Raw genomic sequence first — 13,832 nt, 5'->3', positions numbered from 1 at the left:
TAATAGTAAGTAATAAGAAACAGTATGTTTAATACATTTAAAGTTAAAATTTTAATAATTTTGAAAAGATTTAAATTCACAATTTATAGAATTATAATTTATTACACATTTATTATTATTATATTAAATTATCTATAATTTAATTAAATACATTTTTATTATGTTTTATTGAATTTTTAAAAGTAAATAATATAATAAAGTTGCAATAGAAAAAATAATAATAAAATTGTCACCACTGAGATTACATATTAATTAAAAATGAAAACAATACGTTAATATTTCATTAATTGCGTTGGTCATTAATTTCCAACTAATTCTAATATAAATTTTAATAAATAACATAGAAATAATTATATAACAATATGTCATAAAATCTGCTTCTTATTGAAATGCACTTAAAACACTGTATTTTATTATAAAAATAAAAGAGCTTTCTGATTTTTCTTCTAATGTTTTGCTTTGATAATACACAAATATAAATAAAATGGAAAAATCATCTTTAATTTAAACATTTTCTTTCTTTTAAGAGTTATTTATATTATATAAATTAATGCCATAAATACATTTAATAAATATAATAAATCTGTTATGTAAATTTTATTTAATGAAATATTTATAATCTTCTTAATTATACACTTGTAATCATTATGATAAAATAGTATAACATAAAATTATAATGTTATTGTAGTACAAAATTATATTAGAATAATTTTAACGGATGAATTTTACTTAATATACTGTTTACATTAAAATAAATTTTTTAAATTCCAGAAAAAGGGAGACAACGAGATAAATAAACATTTTAATTTCTTTGATTTTCACGTTTGACTATAAATTATCGCTATAGACTACTACTATTATAAAAATAATAAAGCACGCTTCTGTAAAAGCATTTAAATACAATAATAAATATGTATTTTTAAAAACTTAAAAATTTATCATGTATGAAATGAAAATACCTTAATATTAAGTAAATAACTATTTTTCATTCAATTATAAATTTATAAATACCTTATTCTGTCTAAATATTGTCCAAAATGATAATATAATATATTATGCAATTACTTAATTGTTCGACGATATTCAAATTTTATTGGAAATTATACTATTTATTAATGGCAAATTGGCCTTCAATAAGAAAATTGTAATTTACTAAATACTTAAATTTATTTTTTACTGAATTCTGATTACAATTACTTTCAATCATTTCTCAGAAGTAAAATTTGTCGACAGTGTTATCTAATAAATGGTTTGTGGGATGATAGGATAGCATCCAAAAAGGATAGCAATCCATGCAGACGTTTCGTTTCTTAGGCTTGCCTGAAAAATTTAGTCGACAAGCAGCGAAGAATCGATTTTTTTCATGCGACTCCGTTTGTCGTTTTTTTCCTTTCTTCGCCATTAGCAAACTTGGAAAAATCGATCCATTTTTGCTGTCCACTTCAATTTATGGTTTGGTTAGGTACGTCAGTCGTTGACTCTTTAATTAGTTTAAAGTGACGCAAAGAGGTTTTAGTCGAATTAAAGTACTACCCGAAATATCAACATATATTTTCTAATGGGATTTCGATTAGTTTTTATATATTCTATCAATCTATATCGCTCATCTTATGGACATTTTTGTTATTTTATGAACTTTCCAGTTCTTGAGCTTTTTATGAAATTTTAATAAAAGTTTATAAATTATTATGTAAGCATGAAATTTATCATAGATTATTATCGAATGGTCTACGTTTCTCAATTATATTACTTTACTAAGTACTAGTAAAATATATAAAATATTAACTTGTGAAATATATTCATTAGATAATTTTTAAATTAAAGCAATGATGTAAATACTATTAATTACAATTAATAATAGAAATAAATGTACATTAAAATACATAAATTTTAAACATGATTTTCTTATAATTTATTATTTCATTATAATTTTTATAAATTAAAATTAAAGTGAAATATTTTTTTTCTATTTTATTGTGATGAGAATTATGATTATAAGTGAGTGTTTGAATTAAGAAAATGATTTTTTTATCTCCAAATAGCTACATCCTACTTCAAAAAGTTTTTTTAATTTTCATGATTTATAAAACAACCATACACATTTAATTTAAAATTCAATTAGATGATTAGGTACTATTATACATTATACAAAAAGAATATTTTGAAAATAATTAATACTGCTTTATAATATGAACAAGTCACAGAAATAGTATTCACAACGTTTTTTTAAATATATAATTTCAGTGTCGTAATTAGAACAATAATATTTGGTCAAACAAATAAATATTTTTCATATCTATTATTAATTAACTACGTACATAAAGATAATTGTATTATGAAATTTGATTATTCCTTCCAAATGTTCTTGCTTACAAAAGTTTACGTAGTTAATCTTTTACTTAATAAAAATAAAGATTCAATGAAAAGTTATAAAATAAAGCTTTTATTTTATACATGTAAATAATTAAAAATTAAATTTATCTAAATTATTAAATTTTAGATTATTATTATAAAATTCAAATAACGTTTCAATATACTAATCGGATATGAGATTATTTAAATTTTAGTATAATACTTTCTTAATATTTGTTATCGTTTGGTATTCAAAGTTTTATTAATAATATTGTTCGAAGCAAGTATCCCGGCGATTAAATTACTGATATTAGTGTCGTATTTGAAAAAAAGTGTGATTATCAGACGCTTTTTCATAAAACCCAGCAGTCGATGTATTATTACTGTAAGATATCGACGGGAAAATATAGACCGTCTAACCGACAACTCGATGTGTTTTGTAATTGGCAGATGGCGACGTAACGAAAACGAGCAGACAAAGGTGAAGTGCGAGCTCGGGCGTACGATATGATGACCCTCCCGAGAAGAAGATGAATGATATCGAGAACTACGGAATGAGCAGTGCCACGACGAAGATGCCGCACAGCCACTCGACGCCCGCGGGCGTGGACGGGGGTAGCCGGACGCCGCCAACTACGCCGCGAAAAGCTGGAAAAATGCTCGCCTTCAGAGTACAGATGCTCGACGATTCTATTACCATGTTTCAAGTACAGGTAAGTCAGTGTTGAAAGCTAATTGGCTGGATGTGGTCGAGGTACTTGGGGTGCGACCCCGCCTGTGAATATTTCACGCGACCGATCGCTTAAAATTCGATAGGGTCACAAGCTCCACGCGTAGTCCTGCATTTAAGTGGATTATAGGTATCGCCAAGATTTTTTTAACGGCCCGTAATGCCACTATCCTATAATGGAAAAATAATAATTAGATTCGAACATTGATTATCCTTCTTCAAGTCTATTAGGTTCATTTAAATTCCTTTAATAAGGAGTTCGATTTTTCATACTTAAGTATTAACAATGTAATTCTAATATTATTTTTAAAATAACGCTCAAGTAATTTATGTACTATCTGAGTGATTTGAATAATACTTACATTTTCTTGTTTAACTGAAAATTTTTAATTATAAATATTCGTAAAACTGGTATCAATTCATTCATATTAGAGATATTAAGAAATATTATCTTATTTACATTTATAATTGTACTTTAAGTCTTTAGTTGCTTTAGTTAAACTAATTTAAGCGATCAAATGCCTTTATGTATGTAACCAAGCGGATTTTGTGCAACATGCATTGCTCAAGTTTTTCGACAGGTTTCACTCAGTTTACTAAGTAAATTGTACTTACCATTCTTCTTAGTATATCCATGTAAGGCTGGAACATATTATATTCTATAGTATATCTTACAAAGCAGAGTTGTGACGAAGATCGATTTTATATAATGCAAATTCAAAAGTATTTTTTTAAAGTTAGTTAAAATATTATAAATATTGCAGCTATCCATTATTTTCTCAAGTGTAAATAATTTTTACATTTACAGTATATGTTTCATTCCTTTTCCAATCCTTTTTTTAATTTATTTATACAAAACCAAAGTAAAGTAAACTTAATGATTGAATATATCTATTTAAATATTTTCATTTAATATTTCATTCGAAATTCATTAAATATTCTTTCTAAATATAAGATATTTCTTAGTTGATACAGAACGAAAATAAAAGATTTAAATTTGAAATTTTTATATTTATATTTGGAATTAAATAATTAAATAATTGAATTAATAATGTAAATAAAAAGAAAATTCATTTTTTAAGTATATTGTTAATGATTGTAAATTAAGTATAGATTTTATTAATAGTATGTGTATAAATATTTATATCAATATAGCATTGATATTATACGTAGTACAGATATTATATTCACTTATATAAATTATAATTATAATAAAATAAGCCATTCCAAGCATAGAATCTTAATATTATTAAATATATTTTACGTAACTGTATAATATTAAATATTATAGATAAAGACAATTATAAAATACAAGATGTTGAAAAAAGATCGAAAAGTAAAATATTTCTTGTAACTTTCTATATGCCTTTTCTTTTATCTTTTAATCTTTTCTTTCTATTTTAAAATATAAAAAATTTAACACAAATGCTGTTCATTTATATAGAAATTACTAGATTGATATTGATTTACTTTGAATTCACTTTGTCAATTCACGTATATTTATATTCAATCAAAGCTTATTTATAATTTAAATAATATTGATTTGAAACGAAAGTAACTTTATTTTATAACATTATAAATTAATTTTTATACATTATGTAGAGCAATATGTATTTCAATTGTACAATATTAATTTTATCTATTACACTTTACAAATAAAATTTTGTTAAAATAAGATGGATAGTTTCAAAAGTTCAATAAACAATTGTACTATATTGAATTTAAAAATTAAAAGTATTTTTTTGGATATTTATGTATTTTAATGCATTGAATCTTATATGAATATAATATTCATAATTTTTAAAATATATATTAAAACACTAATATGGACAAAATAAGAAATGAAAAGAATTTTTTTTTATTTAAGGTAATTTCTATTAAAATTGATCATATATTGTGGCATTTACTTTCTTAATTATTTACATTTCGTAAATTATCGATATTACATTATTATATTTCAATTGATTTATTTTCAAGTTTTTAATATAAATATATATAAATATAAAATTGTATTATTAATTGTCATGTCGATGATTACTGTATTTTCTAACTTAAATCAATTAAACTAAATATTGAATGGTAACATTTTGAAGAAGTTGAAAATATAAATTTTAATATACTTGTAATTTTTATTTAAATGTAAACTGAAAATCTCTTTTAGAATTTACAAGTAATCATACAAGAATCTTTATTATTTTTTGTGTATTTTCACATACGCAAATGAAAATAAACATATTGGTTTTATATACAAATTATATTAAAGAAATCCTATTTTATATATACCACTGCATTCTATTTCAAATTGTTTACAATTTAATCTTTATAATCAGAGAAGTACAAATTGTAACGAAGAGTGAGCTTTTGTAATCTTTCGCCTTTTTACCGTTTTTTTTTTTAAATTAAAAATTATATTTATAGATTGATAATAACGACGCCGAGATATTTCTATTTTTGATTTTGAAAAAAAATTTTATTACGAAAAAAATATATTATTATTTTTTTCTAATACTGTTGTAAGGGAATGAATTTATTCCATGTTCAACGATTTATGGATGACTTCAACTTATAGTTTACTGTTTTAGCTCAATCGTTACGAAGGAGCATTAAATTACTTAGCTACAGTTAAGTTGATAGATATTTATTTAGTGAATTGAGTAGTTTCCGTAGATTGGTAATTGACATCTTAATCGGATAGGACATTATATATAATTAATATAATAACCAATATTTTTAAAGTACCAGTCTTATAATTTATAATTTTTATTAATTTCATAATGTTACATTTTTATAATTTTAATAATGATCCTAATTTAATTCTCTATTCGATATTTGCAACGCATTCACTTCAGTATAATATATATTTGTAAGCATGTAAAGAATAGATATTGACTTAGGATGAAGTATAAATATAAAAAAATCAACGATATTTAGCTTTCAATCGATTTGATTAGATTTGTATTTAAAAAACTTCAATGTCTATAATATTGTGTTTAGTTCTAAATTATAGGATCTAAACACTTAAATAAATATTTATATTGCTGTAGACAAAGCAGAGAGTAAACAATTTTACCATTGATACTTGTATATATATCACGATGAAAATTTATGTCAAGAATTAAATTATAAATTCTTAGATATTTTAATAGGTCACAAAAATTGGAAGTTAATATGAAGATATTTAAAAAAAGGAAAACAACTAACATATTTAAAACTATAGTTAGTTTTCCAATAATTATTTTGATATTTCATATATAATATTTTACAATATATATCTATACATATACAAAAACATATATCTACATGATTTTTATAAAATAATCTTTGAAGAATTAATCTTCATTTACTTTTTCTGATATTATCAAATAAGTTGTTCACTTCAGTAATTGTTATAAATTATATATATATTCAGTAAAACAGATTTCCATTCAAATGTGTGTTTCCATAAGAGTTGTTACAGATTTTTTTTTTATTATTATTATTCACGTTTTCTTAGACGATATTAATATTTTATCTTTTATTGACGTACTTTACTTTTACTTTTTGTATCAATGTATCTTACAGTTACATTTATAAAAATTTCATTTATGCAGAAAATAATTTATGCAGTGAATATCTAGTATAATATTTTGCTGTAAATATAAAATTTAATAATTATTCAATTTTACAATACTTTTTTTAATATTTTATAATACTTTTTTTAAATAAAAAACAATTGGTGTTACTATTGTTTAAAACTGTGAACTATGAAAAATATTAAATACTTGCTTAATGCTTATTATTTATTAATAATTTGAAACATTAATTATAGTACTAATATTATTTATCTGCGTGAAAAAATATCGACACCTGGACTACAATTTCAGTATATTTTACACAATATTGCAAATGAAATAGACGTAGCATAGAGTCGTATTTATATAAACAAAAATTATGAGTTCATCGCTTATACCCAATAGATAATGAATAAACTATGTAAACAATTAATTTATGTTTAATTGGCTGTGTTCTTTAAGAACTTATAATTCCGAGTAAAATATCTATTTTAAAATAATAAATATTAAGATAATATTTTAAATTGTATTGATTTTTCATACTGTGTCAGTTAATTAAATATGCTAGAGAAAATGAAAAACAAATTTAACTTAAATAATAAATTAAATATTTTTATAAATATGTTCTTGTTATTAAAAAGTATTTTTACATTGAAATGTACTTCCAATATTCTGTTTTTTTTTTTTTTTTTTAATGAATAAGTCAGTTTGACATTTTAATTGAGTTATTTTATTAAAAAAAATTATATCATTACGTGTTACGTTACGATAACAATTTTAATTTAGTTGAGTTGCACATAAATTAACACTTATAATTTGAATATTTTCCGTATTTATAATGTAATATCATTTGATACGTGTTATTTTGTTTTTCTATACGAATTATAAGAAATTTTCTATTATATTTGAATTCTGTATTTGGAAGATGTAGCAAGCGTAAATAACTATTTATGTTAATATATAATATGTACGATTATTATAAAAACATTAATTTTATGATTTAATGAATAACCTAATGATAAATGGCTGCTTTCAAGATTATAAGTATGGTTTCTTATGAAGTATTTTATGATTTAAATATCACGATATATAATTAAAGCAGAAAACAGTATTAATATTAATATTATCCTTTGTTATTGTTCTTTTACATAACAAAACATTTCTTTTCTTTGTTAAGCCATGATTAAAATACAATATGTATTAGTAAAGACTATGTCAAACACGGCATCGTATTTATAACAGCAAAATTAAAATGGAGCTCAGCAATTTAATGAATATTAAATTGCAAATACATAAGCAATTGATTTACGCGAAATTCGCAGGGATGTTTCATTGGCAGCGCATCTCTACCAGTCATTCCTCTTTACCTATGCACGTTTGTGTGCATGTGTGTAGATATGGAGGTCAAGGGGCGTGGGCCGGTTTCGCTAGCTGAGAATGCCGCTAAAAGTAATCCTCCTCTCACACATACTCTCGTGCATGTATTCACTTTCTCTCTCTCTCTCTCTCTCTCTCTCTCTCTCACTTCACCTCTCATGCGTGGAATCCTATTCACATTGAACAGTTTAATGTCGGCGCTCGACCGGAACTTTGTGTCACGGAAAAATCTCTTACCACGTCGCTTTTTAAAAAAGATGAACATGTCTAGAGTGGTTTTATATGTGTAGCACTAGGAACTCTCCGTACCTCTTTCGGCGCTTTTGTTCTTGCAGCCATAATACGTCGATTATCCTTTTTGACGATACTTTGTTTCTTACATCAATCTATTGATGCAATTTTTTGTAATCTTCGTGTCTTCTATGAGTTGTAGAATCGATTCAAATTCATCGAGTGAATGAACGTTATTTTATAGAAACATTTATTTCTATTATACCAATAATGAGCCTTAACATATAATAAATATGTTATGTATAATATATTATAAAAGCTTTCACTATACTTTATTATGTTGATCGATATTAAGTTTTGAATTTTTTTTAAATCCAAATTGTTTATTTAACAGGGGCATTATTTTTATATCCACATAATTTGTCACATATGGAACAAACTTCTGTGCAATTTCTTTTATTGTTCTATTTAAACATAGTAAAAACATAAGAAAATATAATGGCATGCAAAGAATTTATTGCAGTAACTATTATTATTCTACGCGTATAATAAAACTATCCAACTGAGACATCCGATTATGATTGTATGATTAAGTGATGTCACTGAATTACAAATTTTCAGTTTTTATACATTATCCAGAGATATTATTATGTAAAATTTTAATAAGAATAAAATAGTAGGTTAGTTTAACGTGATAATTAATAGGAATGTGTCTTATAAATAAATGAGAAATATTGTCAAAAAAAAAACCCGCAAAGAATATAATTTACTGTGGTACCTGAATTATATGTACACATAATACACTTTCCAATCGGTTGCTGTATCATGTTTAATACAATTGCAAAATTATGCAGATATAACGGTGTATTGATTATTCATACCATAAATAGTAATTAGAGTTGATTTTGAAATACTTAACAATTGCAATAAGAGATAATAACATTATTTTTGAAAAATTTATTTTTTCTAATATAAAATCTACTAAAAGATCTATAAAATATGATTCAATAGAAATTATGTATATTAATTATATATATTATATATTGAACATTTGACTGCACTTTTGGGCCCCAATAATTTACATTTTCTAAAAAAGTTTTCTATCAAATATATCATTAAAAAAAAAAAAAATTAATTTTACAAATTATTCTACATTTTCGAGCTATTTATTATAACATCATTAAAGATTTTATTTTTACTGCAGATAAAAACCAGATTAAAAAACTAGTTCCGTCATAGACTCATTTTTTAAATATTTGCTCGTTATGGATAAAAATTAATAGAAACATTATACATAAAATTGTTATAAAAAGAATTATTTTCCCATTTTCTATATTTATCTTAATTTTTTTTTATAAAAACTTCCATTTGGCACTAAATGTTTGCAGCAATCGCATAATTACCGTGTTAACTAATGATGTTTAATTTACTTTGTAAATAAATTTGCTTTATTTTTCACTGTATTTTAAGAATATTATCGAAGTTATTTGTATAACAACGCTATATTTCATAAACTTAATAATTCATTTAAAATGTCGCTAATTAATACTGAAAAACACCAATGCTTATTGAAGTAATATTCTATTTAATAATATTATAGAGAGTGAAAATCTATATTTAAAAATAAAATTTCTGTATTTAGCATTTAAATAATTAAATCTTGTCGTAATTCCAATAAATTTATATTCGTTTAATAAATATTATCAATCTCTAAAAGAAATATACAAAATAAAAAAATTCATAATTTGTTTGAAATATGTAGATGTACTGTTTAGTGAATAAAATCCTTATGATTTTTTAATGCAAATTATTATTATTCTTGATTTATATTGCAGACCTTTTTTTCTCTTTAATTTAGCCAATCTTTTACCAATTATTGTTAATTATCTATTCTTATAATTATATATTAATTCTAAAAAGATTCTAAACATAAGACAGAAATACTAATTTATTATATTAATAAAAGATATGTTAAAATAGTTATAACGTCAATTTAAGAGTACCAATAAGTTTGCTGAAAATAAAATTAAAAAAAAATTGTAGAAAATATACGATTATATTTACATGTGAATATGAAAATTGAATATAATGTAATAATAAGATGATTTATTTATATATTGAATTATTTCAATGTTATTTAGTAATTCATATTTTATTGATTTAAATATCATTTATATTAACGAAATAATATAAATACAAATTTATAAATACAAAATTATTAATATAATTTCAAAATTTTAGCAATAATTTGAAAATATCACTATCATTTTTGTATTATTATTATAGATTGTACTATTTGTATTACCTTTCAGGACAAGTAAAAAATCATTTAAATTAATTATTTTTAATAGTAATTAATTGCTGTAGCTTATATGTAATATGATAATTTTCTTGTTTCTAGGCAAAAGCATTAGGCAGGGTACTATTCGATCAAGTATGCAAACAACTGCATCTCTTGGAGGCGGACTATTTTGGTCTGGAGTATCAGGAGTCTAATGGAACGAAGGTAAAATAGAAAATTAAATTTCAATATTTCTTGAACGTTAAAGTGCTTTACATTCACTTAGGCATAAAAGTTCAAACACTTGAGTCTCTGAGATAAAAATGCCTCGTTAACATTTTTTATTTTGTGAAAAATGTAGTATTCGCGTACAAGTGCCTGAATATATCTAAAGATGTTTTCTAAAATGCAAAAGTTTAGTCATATTAAATTTTCTTCTTAATATCAAACAAATAAATCAATTCGAATATTCGAAATTTATATTAAATAGTAAACGGATAAGAACTTTGTAAGTTTAAGTAGAATTTTCTAAATCAAAATTGTCAATATTGATATTTAAAATAATATAATATGGGATAACTGTCAGGCTATCATCTTTTATTAATAAATGTAAATTAAGATTTTTGCCAATTTACGTAATTATTGAACTTAATATTCAGTTTCATTAAAGTCAAAAGCTTTTATTCTGTAAATATAAGATTGCTTCTAAGAGAGTCGCGTTATAAGTCAATTGGGGCTTGAAATTTAAACTGCTATTATGTTAGAATATAAATAGTTCAATGCTCATTCATTGTGTATGTATTGTGTTCTTTTATATAAAAGCATCAATACATAAAAAAAAAACATAATCGCAAATTATTTGTTAACTAAAGCAAAAGTTTGTTTCTAGCACGACAGTATGTGTAAGCTTCGTTAACATTGAATGTTTGATATTAAAGAGGTTATATTAAAGATTATCTGAGCAAACGAAAGTATTTGGATGTTGAGTTGCGAGGCTGAAGAAGTACATCCCTTTGATTTTTATCAATTTTTTTCTTCCTTTGTATTCCCGCAGTACTGGTTGGATCTCGAGAAACCAGTTTGCAGGCAAGTGGGGCTGTCGCTGGTCGATCCGCTCCTCAGGTTCTGCGTCAAGTTCTACACGCCGGATCCGGCGCAACTCGAGGAGGAGTTCACGAGATATTTATTCTGCTTACAAATCAAACGCGACTTAGCACAGGGTTTGCTGCAGTGCAACGATAACACGGCAGCTTTGATGGCCAGTTATATAGTGCAAGGTCAGTTTGCTGAGCACACCACACGTTCGCGTGTATACCCTTTGAGATGTAAAAATGATTCATGGTCTCAAGTCATTTTTGGTGGCCTTTTTCCATTGCTTTGTTACGGTTTTTGTAATTTCTTAAAGAATATATTAATATCGAAAAAATTAAGATTTTTCTTTGTATTTAAGTACACAAAGAGAAAAAATTGTCAATAGAGGACGATCTTTTGTATCGGTATAGTATTACGTATTGTAATTTTGTCGTTTCAATTCCATTCAAGAAGAAGCTTTAAATCAAACAAACATAATATTGAATGACTAATTCAAGGACAAAGCATTGTATTATATAAGATAATGTTTGGCAATACAATAATAAAAATGTGGATATAATTTAATTATTTACGAATACTTCAACTAAAATCAAACTAAAACTATAAATCTTTAACGCACAAATCATGACTTTATGAGTGTAATAATAATTTCCAAAATTAATTATTACTTCTATTATTTCGTACAGACTTACGAAACATTATAAAATCACAATTAACATTTTTTATTTCGTAATTATAATTAAATTATGATTATTTTATATAGATTTAATCGTTAAATGAATTTCAATTTAATTTTAAAAGAAAATTTTTTTTGATATTCAGTTTGAAATTATGAAAATTAATCGAATTAACAAATTCGATGATTGTACGATATTAAATTACACAATTAAATGACGTTACGATGAAAATATTATTCCAGAAATAGTCATAACTTTATGTTCTGCGAAAAAAATAAGAAAATTTGCTTGCATATTTTAAAGGAAATTTATAGAATATGAAAATCTGACGTATTTTTATTGATTTAAAGGATATTTACATATTTTATCTTAGCTCGTATTATAATAAATAGTGTGTAAAATACGATTTAATACTTTTACAAGACGAGATGAGATTTACTTTTGTAATTTTACATTCTTATGTATTTTATATTATTTTTACATTAATTACATTAATTTATTGTCCAGTTAGTTAAAGAATATATTTTTAATATACATTAAAAACAATTATAAAACTTGACAAAACAATCGTTTAAATATTACAGTGGTTATTGTTGAAATTATATAAAAAAAAAATGTTAAGTATTTCCGTACATATTAATAAGTAATTTCATATAATATTACAAAAAAATATTATTACATTATTGTATATATTAAATATTAGTACAGATATTCTACTTCTTAAATAAAGATATATTAGTGCCGGTTATTATGTTATATGAAAATTAAAATAATAGCAAATATAAAGTGGCGCCATTAAATGAGATCAACTAAGAACTGCGCGATCCCTGTGAGGGTTAAAATTTTTTAAAACTTATCGTCCTTGATATCTGTTTGCGATGCTTAATAAAAGTATGTGAGTCGCTCCCGAGCGAGTACGGATGTCTTGATTACTTCAATCCCAGAGCACAATTGGCTCATTGTCACAAGGCCATTGTGGAAGTATTGGCTTTCATAACTGGCACAATACCACTACCTACGATACGTGAATTCTAAATGGAAACGCGCATTTGCTTGCCTTGATGTACTTACTTGCAGGCGAGTCAAAGAATTATGTATTACAACTTCAATGAGTAATGCGAAAAATCCGAAAAGATATCTTGAATTACAATAGATTCGTTGATCATGGATTGTTATGTAAGATCACTATAGATGACAGTCAAATTTTCAACAAAATAAATAAAATATTATTATATTAAATATAAATATAAAATTAAGTAATATTCTATTTCATAATATTACAGAAAGTGAAAAGTCACGCACGCACGCACACACACACACACACACACACCCACACACAGACACACACAAAGTGACAGAAAACGAAAGATTAAATGTATAATATTAAATCTAACGTTTTAAATATCTAACGTTTTAATCGTTCTTATACTAGTTTAATTGCTACTTGTACTTTATAATTTCATTTTTATTTTCTTTTAATAATTGAATTGAAAATTAAAATTAGTATGTACAATAATCGTAGTATATTAAATATTGTTCGA

The 13,832-nt window shown here is 23.9% G+C and overlaps 1 protein-coding gene across 1 annotated transcript in view; it reads left to right on the top strand.

Annotated features, from left to right (window-relative positions):
- LOC105368349 (uncharacterized) overlaps window positions 1–13,832 on the top strand; it is a 38,665-nt gene that overhangs the window by 10,918 nt on the left and 13,915 nt on the right. The window contains exons 2-4 of the mRNA XM_011507352.1: window positions 2,803–3,065; window positions 10,643–10,747; window positions 11,577–11,799. Of these exons, the coding sequence (XP_011505654.1) occupies window positions 2,883–3,065; window positions 10,643–10,747; window positions 11,577–11,799 (511 nt within the window). The 5' untranslated portion in view covers window positions 2,803–2,882. The remainder of the gene's footprint in view (window positions 1–2,802; window positions 3,066–10,642; window positions 10,748–11,576; window positions 11,800–13,832) is intronic.

The sequence above is a fragment of the Ceratosolen solmsi genome, unplaced genomic scaffold, assembly GCF_000503995.2.
Source record: "Ceratosolen solmsi marchali unplaced genomic scaffold, CerSol_1.0 scaffold6, whole genome shotgun sequence".
NCBI classification, from domain to species: domain Eukaryota; kingdom Metazoa; phylum Arthropoda; class Insecta; order Hymenoptera; family Agaonidae; genus Ceratosolen; species Ceratosolen solmsi.
The sequence above is the reverse complement of the archived record's forward strand: the minus strand, read 5'-3'. Positions and strand labels throughout refer to the sequence as shown.